This window comes from Chiroxiphia lanceolata, chromosome 8 (genome assembly GCF_009829145.1).
Source record: "Chiroxiphia lanceolata isolate bChiLan1 chromosome 8, bChiLan1.pri, whole genome shotgun sequence".
In the NCBI taxonomy this organism is placed as follows: domain Eukaryota; kingdom Metazoa; phylum Chordata; class Aves; order Passeriformes; family Pipridae; genus Chiroxiphia; species Chiroxiphia lanceolata.
Window position 1 is genome coordinate 30,696,997 of NC_045644.1, and position 15,550 is coordinate 30,712,546.

The 15,550-nt window shown below is 41.8% G+C and overlaps 1 protein-coding gene across 7 annotated transcripts in view; it reads right to left on the bottom strand.

The window, feature by feature from the left end:
- Positions 1 to 14,987, bottom strand: part of ANK3 (ankyrin 3) — a 209,230-nt gene extending 194,243 nt beyond the window's left edge. For 2 of the 7 annotated variants that reach the window (XM_032695161.1, XM_032695158.1), the window contains exon 1: positions 14,361 to 14,987. In XM_032695161.1, the coding sequence (XP_032551052.1) occupies positions 14,361 to 14,474 (114 nt within the window). In that variant the 5' untranslated portion in view covers positions 14,475 to 14,987. The remainder of the gene's footprint in view (positions 1 to 14,360) is intronic. The other 5 variants (XM_032695157.1, XM_032695156.1, XM_032695155.1 and 2 more) reach the window with 4 other exon arrangements.
- Positions 14,988 to 15,550: the final 563 nt, after the last annotated feature.

The window sequence follows — 15,550 nt, forward strand, 5'->3', positions numbered from 1 at the left end:
GCTTTGTTTAGGCCACCTTTTCTAGGCCCCTCTCCGAGTGGAGCAAGCAGTGCTGTCCTTGAAAAGGCTGCTTGGTCGTTCAGGGTGCTGCCCCAAGAGACTGTCATCTCCGGTCAGTCTCAAATGACCAATATCCTGAACTGCCTGCATGCAGGGTTGGGTCTGCGGCTCCCAGTGCACCTTTCACCTGCCGTTTCGACCCTCGCCCGTCGCTACAGGACTTTTTGCATGTGGGTAAAGCCTTCAAGCCTGCGCAGTGGATTTTTTAGGTGAGACACAGTGTGCGCGGAACTGAACCCACCCTTTAATCCTGAGGTTCATCTGCCAGGGCCGAGCGAGCTTGGACGGTGGCAGTGAGGTCCTCAGGACGTAGGTTTGATTAGAGTGACCTTCTCTTAGATGGACGGCCTTACAGGGCTAAGCGAGCTCCATCTGCCCGGGTTTGGGATTGGAGTTGTCCTTCTCCTAGGATGACTGCCAGGAGGCTAAAGAGCTCATCCTGCCCAAGAATGTATTAAATCTGGTCCTACGGTTTTGATCTGTCTGGCATGGGCGACCCTACTGGAGGCATGTACCATACAGTTTGCAACCACACAGGGGAACGGAGACTATGTTCCTATTAGAACACCTTGAGCAAGTCTTTCATTTCCTCCTTTATTATCACCTACCTATAAATAAACTGGAGGAGGTACCCAGGGACAACCCTTTGTCCTGTCCACCGTTTCAGGATGTAACAGAGCAAAGCAAGTATATCCAGAACATGCCGAGCCTGGGCAGTAGCCACAGGAGAACCAAAACCAGACAGACAGAACAAACAAAGCAAACATTCTGACCCCAGTACCCATCCAGGCAGGTGTGCCTATTATTGGCTCCAGCCTGGCGGGGCCCCCCATTATTCTAAAAGAACCTACTATCCACCCTGACCTTATCCAACCCCCACTGTGTTTCCACATATCTTCAGGCACACTACTCACCTGCGACAATGCATATGGGATTGTGCCACTCTCCCTCCTGCTAGTCGGCGGACCACCATGGCCCGCTTGACACACTACGATAATCCCCCCCCCCCAACCCCTCCCCCCCAACCCTGGAACGCCAAACCTCTGTGTGCTCTGAATCTTCCTTCTCCTCTTTCATGGAGGTGTAGTACCTGCCGGCAAGGCTCCCCCTGTTTCTCCTCTCTCATGCAACGGTTGCGGCCAAGGGCTCAACCGCGCGCGCAGAGCGCGCGCGGCGCGGGGACATGCCCATGCCGCCGCAGGAACGGCCCCCGGCCGCAGAGGGTCCCGGCCAGGAGGTTAGAGGCTGAAGGACCAGGTTTCCTGCACTGCCTGCCCTGCAGTGTTACTGTGCAGTGCCAGGACAGCACCTCTCAGAAAACATACCTGCCCTTTCCTCACTACAGAGGGAAATCTGAAATCCAGCATCATTATTACTGCTCTGCTATTAAAAATTCTGGTTCTGCCGTTTGCAACAAGTGTGTGTTGTCAGTCTGAGGCTGGTTAATACACTCCCTCCGAGTTACCTCTGACCTTGTCCTCTCCTGCCACCACTCTGCCCCTGAGCAGTCACTGATGTCTCTTCACCAAACAGCAGGATGTGCTCAAAAAAAGGTCGCTACACGTTAAACCTAAATTTTGTTGCTAGAAAATCTTCCCTAAAGCTATGCAGCCCTAATCTAAATCTGTCAAATATAAGAGCTACAGACAATGGCATTTATTGAATCGCAGTAACTGGCTACCTAGGACACGAAACTGGTTCCAGGCAGCCCTCATGTTAATAAGGCTCCATATATTCAATTTTTGTTTGCATGAACAAAACTATCCAGGAGGCAAAGGACTGAATATTCATCTGAGCAACAAATGCATAAAATAGCCAATATTAACAAATCAACTGCTACTATTTAATATGCATGTTTCAAAAAAAAAAAAGCTATTTTGAATAACTAAAACAGTCAAAATCGATCCAATATTAGGAAGACCTAAAGTAAAGTTCCAGTCAGAAGTCTCCAAAAGCTCTGGTAGAGATTTTGCTGGCCAGCTTTGCCCAATCTCCCTCTGCTTACCCTCCAGTTTTATTTTTTTCCTTTGTATATTTACTCAGTCTTTCCTTAAGATACTGTTATGTTTGAATATGAGTATAATCTGTGATTTCATTTTCCTTTTTGGATACTACCTTTGCTCCTTTCACAGGCAACTCATTTGGACAACTATTTTCTAGGAAACCAGGCAGGTAGGCACAGAGAGCATGTCTTGCGAAAACTAGGACAGAGATTTTGACTTGTCAAGAAAATGTGAGAAAATTTTGCTGCAATTGAGAAAGAAACACACAAAAAGACATTAAGCTGAATTTTGTTTCCCCCCATAAAGAATTAAAAAGAATACATTTTGGTTAGCAGACTACAATTTTAGGGAACAATTGATATTTTGCAGGCATAAATTAAGTGCTCAACTTTGTACCAGAAATACCTTAAACCTGACAAGCTCTGATTAATTTGTGGTTAACTCTTTGTATTTAGACCTTGACAAAGCACTAGGCTATATATCCACTGTATAAATTCACGCAACCAGATAATGGAGAAGCGATATTATCTTTTCAAGGACTTAATCAGATGCAATTGCTTGGATGTCCTCCAAACAATTAAATTTCTCACCCTGCTATACACAGCTAGAGGGGTTTTATCATTTTGCCTACCTCAGTGCCTGAATTCCTCCCCCTCCCAAGCCAGCATCTCTGCCTGGGGAGGAGGGGCTCACAAGGACCACTGCAATCCCACGGCAGCAATGCAATCAGAGCAGCAGCCCTGCAGGCAGCTCTGTGTTTGCTCTCTTGCAGTACAGAGGATGCTTTCAAGGAGGAGAGACATCCCCTTTGCCATCTTCTCAGCCACACATCGCCTTTGCTGCTCAGAGAGCCCCATCTGCACTGTCCTGAAAGGAACCACAGCCTCCCCGAACTCAGCAGGGTTTGGAGCCCAGGCCCCAGCACCAGCTGAATTTTTGCTGCCTTTGTCCTTCCTATTCTGCTCCCTTCCCTCCTGGGTTTTATCTACTGAGTCAGCATGGACAAAACATTTCAGGCTAATAAGGAGCCCCTGAGAATGAGGGGTTCATCTCCCAGCACCTAGTTACACCCAAAATAACCCCAAACTTCTGGGGCAGCTGCCCCTATCACTCCTCCTGTATCTCCCCTTTAAACACAGCTCCCATTTCAATATCAAGGCCCTTTCTAACCCTTTAATTCCTTTTTTTCCTCATCTGCCTTCAAACTGACTGGTTTCAAAAGAGCACCAGCCTTGTTTGCTCATTTGCATTCGGTAGTAAACAAGGAGAAAGGGGCAGCTTTGCTGTTGGGAACAAAGGGCTACAATTTTGAACAGCTTCCCTGCGGATTTTGTTTGGTCACAGCATCTCTTGGCTTTCCAACCCAAGGCAGATTGTGCATGTGGCCTTTCAAGCTGAATTTATTGCATATGTTCAGTGGTTCTGCTAATTGGACCTATGACTTCACCACAATTCAGTGAGTTTAGCTTCAAGGATGACAGGCACGTAGGTCAACAAGATACATACAACGTTATAAAATACACTAGATTTAGCCATTTTATATTAAACTCATGCACTTCTAAAACCAGGATTTGGACAACTTTCCTGTAAACTGGGTGGGCTAAACAGAAACAATTCTAAAGGAGCTTTACAAAATCTTTGCAAACAATATGGGTTTCTATCTGCAACTTAATTAGTATAATCAGTCATTCTAAAATAGCCTTTAGTCAATGGCTTGGTATACTGTATAAAAAAAATTAAGCTAAATAACTGTAAATTGGATATTTATACTGACTACCAAGGACTATAATTAGAACTGTTACCATGCATCATTCCTCTCACCAAAAGCTTTTCAAAAAGCACAAACTTCTGACATTTCTCCAGAATTGTCAAGACACCAGCAAAAATGTCCATGAGAGCTGTGGACACGGCCAATAGGTCACACACCAGAGCAGCAGTGAGCAACTCCGAGGTCATTAAAAAACTATAAACCCTGCACAGGCCTTATTTTGTAGCAATAGTCCTTATGCAAGACATGCAAAATATATTCTATATACCAAGAGCAGAAAAATAGTCACTGCTTGCCATTTAAAAGGAGATCCTTAAAATGCACAAGAGCAAAAATACAGTTATTTTATGGACAGGAAAACCAGAGATTAAATAAACTCCTTAAGTTCAAACTGGAAGAGTCAGTGGGAGAACCCTCGATTCTCTGTTTGCTGCTTGGATGACTTGGAAGTTTGCATACTTCTCTCTTTTATGTGGGCAGTATGTGCTGAGTGTGCAAAACATTTATTAAGCCTTCTTTAAGCATAAACAGACAGCCTGATATTACAAAAAAGGTAGACAGAAAAATATCAGATAGGAACATCAAACAACATATACTTTTCCATAACTGCTAAAAAGTGTTGGCTGTTCCTCAGGCTGCCCTACTTAGAAACTTTGATTGTGCACCCACTGTCATGAGACATGTTTTCCTCTCAACATCTTTTTAATCTTTTCAGACTGGTAGAAAAACAGCAGTCTTTAGTTATCAGAATTTTGATGTTTAACAGCTTCAAAGTGCTGGTGGTTTCAAATTAAATCAAGTGGTAGGAAAAACTAGGACTGCAGGTATCCAGTACATTCACCAATTCTCCTTGAAGATGGTTTTTTTTTGCTTAGATGGTACAAATGTAATAAAGGAAACCTTTCCCACCCACTTCTCAGCAATACTTCACTATGGGATGTTTTAACTTTTCAGAGTGTTGTGTAAGAAAAAGGAAACTGTCCACAGCCACCCTCCAGAACATACTGTCTGCTACCGCCTGGCAAAAGAAAAGAGCCTCTTTTGAGAGAGGTTTCCTCAGCACTACAGGAAAATGCTGCATTTGTTCTCACATAGACTGAAGCCTCTTTTCTAGCTTTCTGCATCATGAGATGTTTGGTACCTCTGTGTCTACTCTTGGGGGATCTTTCCCCTCAGGCATAGCAAGCACCTTAAGCTAGGCTTATTCACCTGTGCTTCAGGGTCTAGTCAGCACTCTATTTCTGAATGATATTTCCATTAATTTACATACAGTCTGAGCATGAAATCATTAGCCTCAGCACCAGAGATGATTGATAGATTCATAGAAATCCAAAGGGAGCAAGAGAACAGGTGACAGACTAGGATCACTCACACGCTGGTATTTCCTCACAGGCCAATGGTAAATTCAGCAGATGAGATGGTTGCAAATGCTCAATATTAAGCTAGAGATTAATGAATGGGAAACAACCGCATTTTCAGAGAAGCATAAGGTTCAGAAGAAGTGGTGATACAATTATGAGAGAAAGAAAAAAAGCTGTGTGAGAGAAAATAAAATTATTCCATCTATGAAGGAATTTCATGTAAAGCTATGAATGCCTGTATTTAAAAGACATTCTGATTCAACCCTGGAAAAGTGACTGTAGCTAACTACAGTCAGTGCCTCAGTTCTACCCTTGCCTTCTATTAGTAAAATTCATGTTGGGAAGTGGAGGCAATATCTATTCAGGGGATACTGCACAACTTTGCTTTTCTACAAGTTCCCAGAGAACTCTGGAGACCACCTCCAGGCTGGGTGAACTTGAGGACAACACACAGGACATGTCACAGGGAAGGATGACTGCCCAGTTACCTGTGAAAATCTTGATTAACTGAAGGAAGTCAATGATGGAGTTCTTCTGCATCTTGGCATTTGCAAGTAATTCACCAGAAAATGAACCAATGTGCTGACAAGAAAGTGAGTTCCACAGCTGTATCTTCTAACAACAACAAATAGGGCAGGTAAAAGTATGGTTTATCAGAGGGCACAGACAGAATTGTATCACATGGTTTCTTATTTTAATGCTGTCTTTAAGGAAAGCTCTTTAGAATATGCAAATCAGTGTGCTCTAACTGAAGGGTAGATATCAACAACTGCACTGACTTTTGAATTGCTCTGAGCTTTGTGAACTCAGAATGTAATGCAGAAATTCCTGGTGATACTGTAATTTGAAGAATTTTGAAAGAAAGGAGACAGAAGTTTGAAAGAGACCATTAAATTTCTGATCTAATGATTTGTTCTTTTCAAATTGTCTTTTCATTAAAAACAGGATTGTAATTCCTTTAGGAACCCATGACAGCAATGGAACAGAATCACACTGTAAACAAGAGAAATGAAGAAAGAAATTATTTATACACACCCGCAGCACTTCTGAAAACACTGCTAACAACTTTGTGGACAGCTTCTCCCTAAGGACCCAGCCTGGCCAACAGCACTGGCTGAGCCAGGCTTTCCTGGAGCCACTGTGAAGGGAACTTGCTTCCTCTGAAATTAAAGCCCTTGCAGCGCTACACAACCTCTCCCAGTGTAAGTGCTCCCCAGCACAGATGGAGACTCACTGTAGGAAGCAGGGACACTCAGGAGATGCCTCACTCAGGGCTATGGATGTGCTGGTGCAAAACACACCAAATAAATCCCTGACCACTATCTCCCCTCCTTCTCCTGCCCTGAACACAAACAAACTCACTCACATCACACGGGCATTACAGATGTTTTGCTGAGTATAAATCCTTTATTTGCAGAGGGTATGAGGTTCTGTACTCGAGCCAGTGAGAGCACAAAGATGCCACACGAGCAGCTGCTTAACAGAGCACCACCCCCAGCTTACAGATCAAATCATCATTAGTGGAGAGGGGTATTTGTGGTTACCCCTCACTACTAGTGACCTGTGCAAGTACTTGAATTCATATTGGCTACCAGTTGCCCGCAGTCTGTCAGAACTCAAGGATTTGCATAATGATGATGCTTACTTTAAAAATATGATTATGCAAAAACAGCCACTTCAGCAGCTCCAGGAAATCCTTTTACAACAGTCACAATTCAGCAGCTACCTGTCCCCTCTTCTGACTCTCCTCTCAACTCTTACTCCAGCAGAGCCTGGTTACCTAAGAACATCTTACTTCAAGAGGCTGCAGCCACAGGGTTAAGGACAAGCCTGTAGCTCAAAGCTGAGTTGGGAGGATTTCACAAAAAAAGTATATATACTTTTCCCTTCCATATTCTACAAAAATACAAACAAGTGACATATTATACCATCTATACCCATCTATGCATATGTACTTTTAGGGGTATTACAAATGAGCGTGGAATACATGAATGTAATTCATAGAATGGTTGGGGTTGGAAGGGACCTCTGCCATGGGTAGGGATACTTTCCACTACAGCAGGTGTCCCTTCCTTCACAAGGGAAGCAAGGGACAAGATCACAGCGGGGTTTTTGGTATTTAGAGGTTATTAATTATTATTAATTTAACGGGTGAAGCACCAGGCACACCTGGGATCCTGACTGGCTCCGGGTAGAGATGGGGTCACCAGAGACACCAGGCTTAATGCCACTGATAGAGATTTTGTTGAAGTAGCCTCCACTAGCCACTATGATATGTTACACCCATGAAATAAATGCAGACATTGTGTGTAACTTGCCATGATGGGACAGTGGATCAGGTACAGACAGTGTTAAGGTACAGACCTTCATTTCCTGCTTGTACTCATTAGCAATCAGTGTGTTAACAGAGGACTTGGAAACTATCACTTTCATCAAGAAGTAATTACTTTCATAAAATCCCATTAATTTCAGTTGCATAAATATGGAGTAGGATATATTCTGCATAAACTAGGATATCAGAAACATAAGCGAAACCCTTCTACCTTGTACTTTTCCCTTTAATTATGAATGATTTTCAATGAAAAAATAGAAAGATACTGAAATTAATTCTCAAACTGAGATTTAAAATTGATACATAAAACTGTGACGGCACAACATGCAGCTGCCCAATAAGCTGAAATCCAAAACTGGGAATGGAATGCAGCTGAGCAACAAAAAGTTAGGTAAAATACATCATTCAGGTTGCTGAAACAAATGATAAGAAGTTTTCTAAAGTTTTCAGATGAAGGTGACATGTCCTAAATCTTTCTGCAACTACAAAGGCAAAATAAAGTTTTAATTCTGGTACATAATACAAAGGCACTAAACTGCTTGTGTACATCTCAGGGTAGTAAATCTGTGGTATAAATTCATACTACTAAACTAGTCATAACTTTCAGCTTATTTGCAAAATTATGATTTATTAAAAAAAAAATCCCAGAGTGAATTTTCAATTAGCAAAACAATCTTATTTCAGTCTAGTTCTCCTGTCCACATTAGTCTTCCTTGAATAAATACTAAAGAAACATCATGTTGGATTTCTCTTCCAAGTCACCACGCAGTGATTTCTGTAAAAAATAAACCCAAAAGCTGACATTTCCATGGGGGGCAGTAATTACACACCCTGCAGAGCACGGGCCAACGAAACAGAACTCCACAAAAATATCACATCAGGCAACACGTAAGAAAGATTTTCAAAAGTGTTATATGATCCGAGACATCCACCAGAGATACCACAGCCTGAGCTGCTGAATGCCTAAAGCTGAAGCTGCAAGGATGGAGGATACTCAATACCTTGAAAATGAGGACATTGCTTTAACTTGTCTCACATGCACTGAATTATCCTCTGAAGGCACCTTTTGCATTTAAAATATAAGGTTATAGCCAGAGTTGAACAACTGAAGTGAGGAACAATGTGGGGCAACTGTACCATCTCTGTTGAGCTCATCATCTGAAAGAGGGCCCCCCCAATCCCATTCTAACAGGGAGGCATTATTTTACAGAGTGTTAAAAGGTTTCCAACTGGACAGGCAACACTGGGCCCCACCAAGCCCTTGAGGCCCAGTTTTCTGTCTTTATGACACAGTCCTATGCTAGCCCAACTGCCTCAGCCAGAAAATCCCTGATACCACTCTACTAGTGGCCAAAATTTCTGAATAGCAGCAAATCCAGCCCTTTATTGTTTGAACTTCCAGGCAAATCACTGTGGGAATACATCAGGCTTTGGATGGGAAGGAATTTTATTTTTAATACAAGTCACAACTCAGACTTTTTTTCTTCTCTATTTCTTTTCTCTATCCACATCATATACACCAAGAGCCTAGTTCTCAAACCCCCCTCATCAAACTAGGTCTGACTGAGTGTAACACTCAATTTTAGCAGGTGTTCAGTCAGTTCCACTAGTTGACAAATATTTTGGCTCACAGGAACAAGCATTTAGTGAATGGACACGGGGTACAGATTCAAAGTATGCATGACTTATCCTGAAGCCATAATTCAAGCAAGTTAAGAGCTTGAAATTAGCAGAACTTTGACTTTTGGCACAGGGTTGAATATATTCATAACCACATAACGTGATTTTTTGCTTCAAAAGCATCCCAATTCCCCCTTTCCCAACTCTCAAAACAAAACAAAACAAAACAAAAATCACACCAAGCCAAAAAAACAACAAAAAAAAAGCCACCACAAAAACCCAAACCCACCAAAAAACCAACACACAAACCAAACCAGCCTGGATAGGAAAAACAGAAGGATAAAATATTCCATTAATATCAACCCAATACTGGAAACAGCATGAATTTACACTCTCTGAGAGTTCAGCTGCAAATCTAGTCACTGAGCCATCTTCCTACAACATGAAGCTGCCCATTGTTAGTCCTCCCTCTTCCCCATCTCCTCCCACCACAAGCTGGTAACATCAGGCACAACACGGTTTATAACTCAAACTGACATTTGCATAGTTACTAAAGGCCATTCGTTGTGACTGCACAATCCTGAGGCATCAAGAAGGTGAAGAGGAAAAGGTAAATGTTCTAAACCCGCCTAAATAAAAATGTAACAGTGCAAAATTTTTCCTAGGTTTATAAACAACGAAGTAACACTGCGCAGTGCCCACTTCAAATGATGCTGTAGTGCTACCCACACAATACAATGCAATCATTTCATTCCTTTTGGGGGTCATCTTCAAAGAAGGAATTGTTTTTCCAGCTGAATAGAAACACACTTTCACCACCGAGCTCCATGCTAGTAAGAATTCAACATTGTTAGTAGATATCTCATCCACCAGTGCCTCTAAACATCTATCACAAATACCTTTCCATTTAATTAGATTTGCCTCTGACAGAGCATCGTGTCCAAAATCAAGGATAGGACTGAAATTTTCCTCACACCTAGAAAAGATTCACTGACTTAACAAAATCTCTTTCAGACCCTAAATAACATGATCTGTTCACTTACCATAGGTCACGTTCCCAGATGTTAGAGCAACATCTGCCTAGTTTGTGCCTTAAAACAAATGAGTTAAGGACCAATCATTTGTGCCCAATCTATCTGGATTCTACTACTCTCAGTTTCAACTGTTCAGAAACCATGAAAGAGATTTGTTTAAAAACCATGGAATTACTATTTTTTAAAAAAAAGGATGGAGATTTCTACTTGTTCTCTGAGTTAAAAGCTTTACCTGGTAATTGGTTGACTTGTTTGCACGTCAAAATTGAGGTTTGTACTAAAACCTTCACATGGCTGAGATCTGCAAAACATTTGACAGCCCTGAGAGAGCTGAAGGAAAAGGAAACAGAGAGCTGGAGTGGGAGTCCCCCAGCTAGGAGATGATGATGCCCTCCTGGGGTCCTCCTGCCCCTGGGAGGTGTTTCCAGCTCTGCTAGGCTGGGCAGTCCACACCATCTCTCACAGGCCCTCGGAGACAGGAGCAGAGCCCAGCCCAGAAGATGCACGAGCTCCTCCAAGCCACGTGAGCAGCTGCACACCTACAGGTTGATCACTCCTGACACAGCATTTCAATTTATATCCATTAGGAAATTGCAGGGCAACTTTTCCAGTGTACATAAAAGTTAACAAACACCACGAGTCTTATGATGAAGCAGGATTTGTGATGCTGGCATTCACTGCTTTCCCTGCTGCCCACAAGTTTACAGCAGCACAGGATGCGATAGCAACACCCTTTAACATCTCAGGGACAGCAGCAGCCAGACTTTGCATTACGGTCAAATTATTCTGTGTTCCCAAAGAACACACAAGCTCCTGAGCACTACACACAAATGGAAATCACTTCAGCCCTTCTGAATATTGTATAAAACATAAATCATTGAGTATGTGCCAAGACCTGCCCTTCTGCTATGTACTGAACAGAGAACATGGAAAAAACCTTCTGAGATTTCACCTTTATTTTAGGAATGGCACTGACTAAGCAACTAAATTCTTTCCAGACATTATTACACGATAAACAATTTTTAGTTTTCACAAAACAAACTGTGCATGACAGAGCTGCACTATAAAGTATCGAGCAAGTCATCCCATCAATCACTTATTTTTAAGGGTGGCTTGGCTTGTTCTGTGATACCACTTACGGCTCAGGTCTGCCCTTGGATGTACTCAAACTATTTGCAGTGTAGGACACTGCACAACCATCCAGAGGCAGAACTGCATGAAGCTGTAATATAAACTTGAACAGAATCAAGGGGAAACCTGTATAATGCAGACCCTTCACTTGCTGGCCCCATCCCATCCTATTGCAGGAGTTAAACTGTAAGGTCTGGACCTTTCAGCACCTTTCAGCTAAGGCCTGGAATGTCTTGAATCCAGGGAAGCAGAAAGAGTGTGGTGGGCCCATTGGGCACAGAAGCACAGCATCTCTACAGAGTGAAGAGCGGCAGTTTGAGAATATCTCACCTTGAAAATAAGTGGGATTGGATATAATACAGGGCTTTGTTTTGTGTGTCTTTTTAAAAAGGTCATGCTTCTCATACAAGTATTGAAGCAAGCCTTAACAGAAACGTTATTACACTGTAAATGGCTTAACCAGTCAAAAGTGGTGAAATACTACCCTCAGACTGCAAACCTCCAACTAAATAGGAACATAAATCAGCATGACTGTTGCTGGTATCACCAAGTCGAGGACACTGGGTGCACCCACCAGCCTTACTTTCTAACCATTGGCTGCCTTGGGCTCCTTACTGTATAAATTATCCAGAAACATTAGCAGTCTCTACTGTTCCAACATGATTGGAAGATTCTAAAGGATATTTCTGCATACTGCTTAAGCAGAGGGTTAGCTTTGTGCAGTGTCATGTGATCAACAAAAAAATCCCTGAGTACTGCTTGCTTGTGGGTGGTGCAGAGGAACAAGAAGTGACTCACAACTCATAGTGGAAAAATTGGGGGGAAAATCTTTTAAATAGTCAGGAAAGTACAAAATGGCAAACCACAATTACTGGACTTCCTACGCCCTATGTACTGGGTAACAAAACCATGTCTTTGATATGAGAAGACTGATGCCCAGATCTATAAGTGTTAAGTGAAGCAATTGCTGCTTTTTGCTCCATTCTCCTACTAGGAAGGGCCTCTACATGCCCTGAATCTGCAGAGTCCTAAGGAAACCCTGAAAGAAACTGGAATAAGCTACTTAATACCAGTGTGACATGAAGGGGTCAGGGAAAGGAACCCAAAAAAAGCATTTGGTGGAGCAAAGGTTTTCTATTTTCTCTTATTCTTAAGATTCAGAAACAAACCCACATATTTCACATAACAAAGAAATCCATATATTTAAGATTAATAGGCAGATATTTATCCATGTGCCACTCTAGTTGCTAAGAGATTTCCTTTCTACAGCACAACATTGTATAAACAATAAAGCATTTTTGTCCACAAAGCAATTGTCTCACCTCACTGAATCAAGAGCCTCTCACTGACTATCCCTTCTATATTGTTCTAATTACAAGCTGTAAGGAAGCACCCTCACACAAAGACAGTATGCGGATATGGTTGGGCACGCTATTGTTAAACTTGAGCACATCAAGTACAACGTGGGCTTCCTGCAGCATGAGTAGAGTTAGCTGAGAGACTGCACATTTTAGCTCACAAGCCATAGGTAAATATGGGTTGATAGGCAGCTCCTAAAATTCTTTACTGCTGGGGTCATTTTCAGCAGGGGAGGAGGGGGGAACCCCCCCTGACAGATACATTACAGACCTGCACACAACCTAAACAGCAACCAAGAAAAATATTACTAATTCAGGCTGGTTTGAAACAGCAGCACCTCAAAACTGACCTGAAAGACAGCAACTGATTTCCATACTGTTCTTTATACTGGAAGATGACTCAGAAGATCTATAATGTATACATTCATACAGAAAAAAAATACCTACAGTTTAGATGGCTGCAGCAAATGTACTGCAGCATGTTAAAGAGTCTTCTAATGTGCTCACTAGAACAGAAGGCAGTGGGTTTCTGAGTGCTTTTCATTATGTATAGTACTGCCACGGTGGAGAAGAAAGAGAAAAGGGCAGGGAAATGCTGACTCTCGCCCAACCAAAAGATGCACATATGTTAGAGGAAATCTACATGTCATTTAGGAAGCACATGTACCGCTTCTCTGAGCATATGAAGATTATCCAATCCCCCCTTAGGGGGATTTTACAAAGGCACACAGAAATACTACATATCCAGGTTTCCTGGACAAGGAGACAAGGAGACAACTGGCTCCTTGATATGTTCTTGAAAAATTATAACAAAATACAGCCAAAGACAGGAAGTCGTGGCAGGGCCTTATTTCTATGGAGCAGAATACAAGGTGTCATTTTTAAGGACATATCCTCAGAGCTGCCAAAGTGGCTGGCCTCCTTATCTGTCATTAAGCCACAAACCATAACTATTTTGCTTTATACCTTAGAGAGAAACAGTAAGCCTGGAATCACACAGAGGCTCCTGAACTGAACAATGAGCAATGCAGTGCCTTGAATTTTTCAGATCCTAGTTTGCTGAAGGGTTTTCTGCAGCTAAGACAAATCTACAGCAGAGAAAAACCAGGCTCTGTGATCTCAGTCAGATATTTCCCTAACAAAAGAAAGTTGCTAATAACAGACTGTTACAGCTCAGTTCTGTAAAACAGCCCACTGCTAGGAAAAAAGAGAAACACTGAAACACCTTATTTTTGTAACATAATCCCAAAAATGGATGTTTCACAAGCCAAACATGTGACACAGTCCCAACACAAAGAAAAAAAATCTGCCTGCACACACATCCCTTTTAAGTACATGTATGTAAGACTACTAAACTATTATGCTGTTAAACCTATGAGAAAGCTCAGCATTTAAACTCGTATCATGGTTACAAACTATTTTCAACTCACAGACAGTTTGCATATCACGGTAACACAAGTGGGAAATGAATGCACACCTTCTGCATCATCACTGCAATCAGCTAATACCCAATTAAACATTCAATTGCTTTGCAAACCCCACAGCCGTGGTCACAAATGCTATTTTACAATGTTAACAAATTACTCTGACAGCTACCAAGTTACACACAAGAACGAGCTTTGATACTTCAATTGCAAGGTAAGAAAATTAAAACAAAAGAATCCCTGTCAGAATTTGGCACAGATCTAGATACCTTTTTCTTCCGATCCCGGGATCTTTTCCTGTGTTTTCTTTTTTTCTCAGTTTCTTCCTCAGCATTTATCTCTAAATCCCTGTTTTTCTTTAACTGTGATGCTGCGTGAGCCATAATGCATTAAAAATCCTTTACAACAATGCTCCCTTGTAAAAGGTGATTTCCTCGGGCACCTTTAGCCAGCCCTTACAGCAAATGTTCCAGTGATTGGAAGGAAATCTGTGACTAGAGCCCGGAACACATTCAGGATTCAGAGATCTCGCAGAAGAAGCTTGCAGTCACTACAAAAATACATAGTTGCAGATTTCTTCCTGTACCTTTCTGCACCTGAGCCTTTATAAAACAGTGCAGCCATCGTAATGCATTTAACGTAATGAAAAAGACAGCTGGGACAGAGAAAGCTGTATTATGGCTGTATCCCCTGCCACCAGCTGGAAGTGTCTAAGTGACTCCACTGAAGGGGGAATGCTGAAAAGGAGAGCTTTCTATTAAAAAGAATTCCAGAACATTAACATATGCTGCATTGTTTTTTCTTCACTAATCTTCAAGCATGTTTTAAAAACCTATTTAAAAAATGCAGTGTTAATGATGTACATTTCTCAGCTAGTTTTCTATAGTAAGGCATTTAACCTATAATGAAATGGAGCAGCTCCTACTTTAGGTTAACTGCTGATGGTGACAAAAAAAAAATAAAATAAAAATTTCTTTTTACCATGGAGACTCTGACTGCATTATGTAGCAAACAATGCATGCATTGCCATATCTTAACAGTGTGTCCTTTATCCCATTTTTCAATTCCAATACATTTTGTGGAGAGGATTACAGAAAGCCCTGTTGTTTTTTGGTTTTTTTTAAACATACTTATTACAACACATCATACAGAGAGAAAGATGCGATCACACTAGTGTGTGAAACAGGCATTTAATTCATGGGAGATTTTCTGGCACCATCCTTTTACGTGGTCAGAAAGGGAAATCGGCACTATTTCCATGTAGTTGGAAATGTACTTTTAGGCTTTTATGTCAAGGCTTGCTTCAATCATCTTACTATTTTTGCCACCTGAGTCCTCAATGACTGCAGCTTTTGAATATTCATTATGGGAGGTAAAATAGCAGCAGTATTAAGGCCTGCAGGAGGATATTTTACTAGGATGAACACAGAGCAAGGATCTAGTAAATAAGGAACCATAT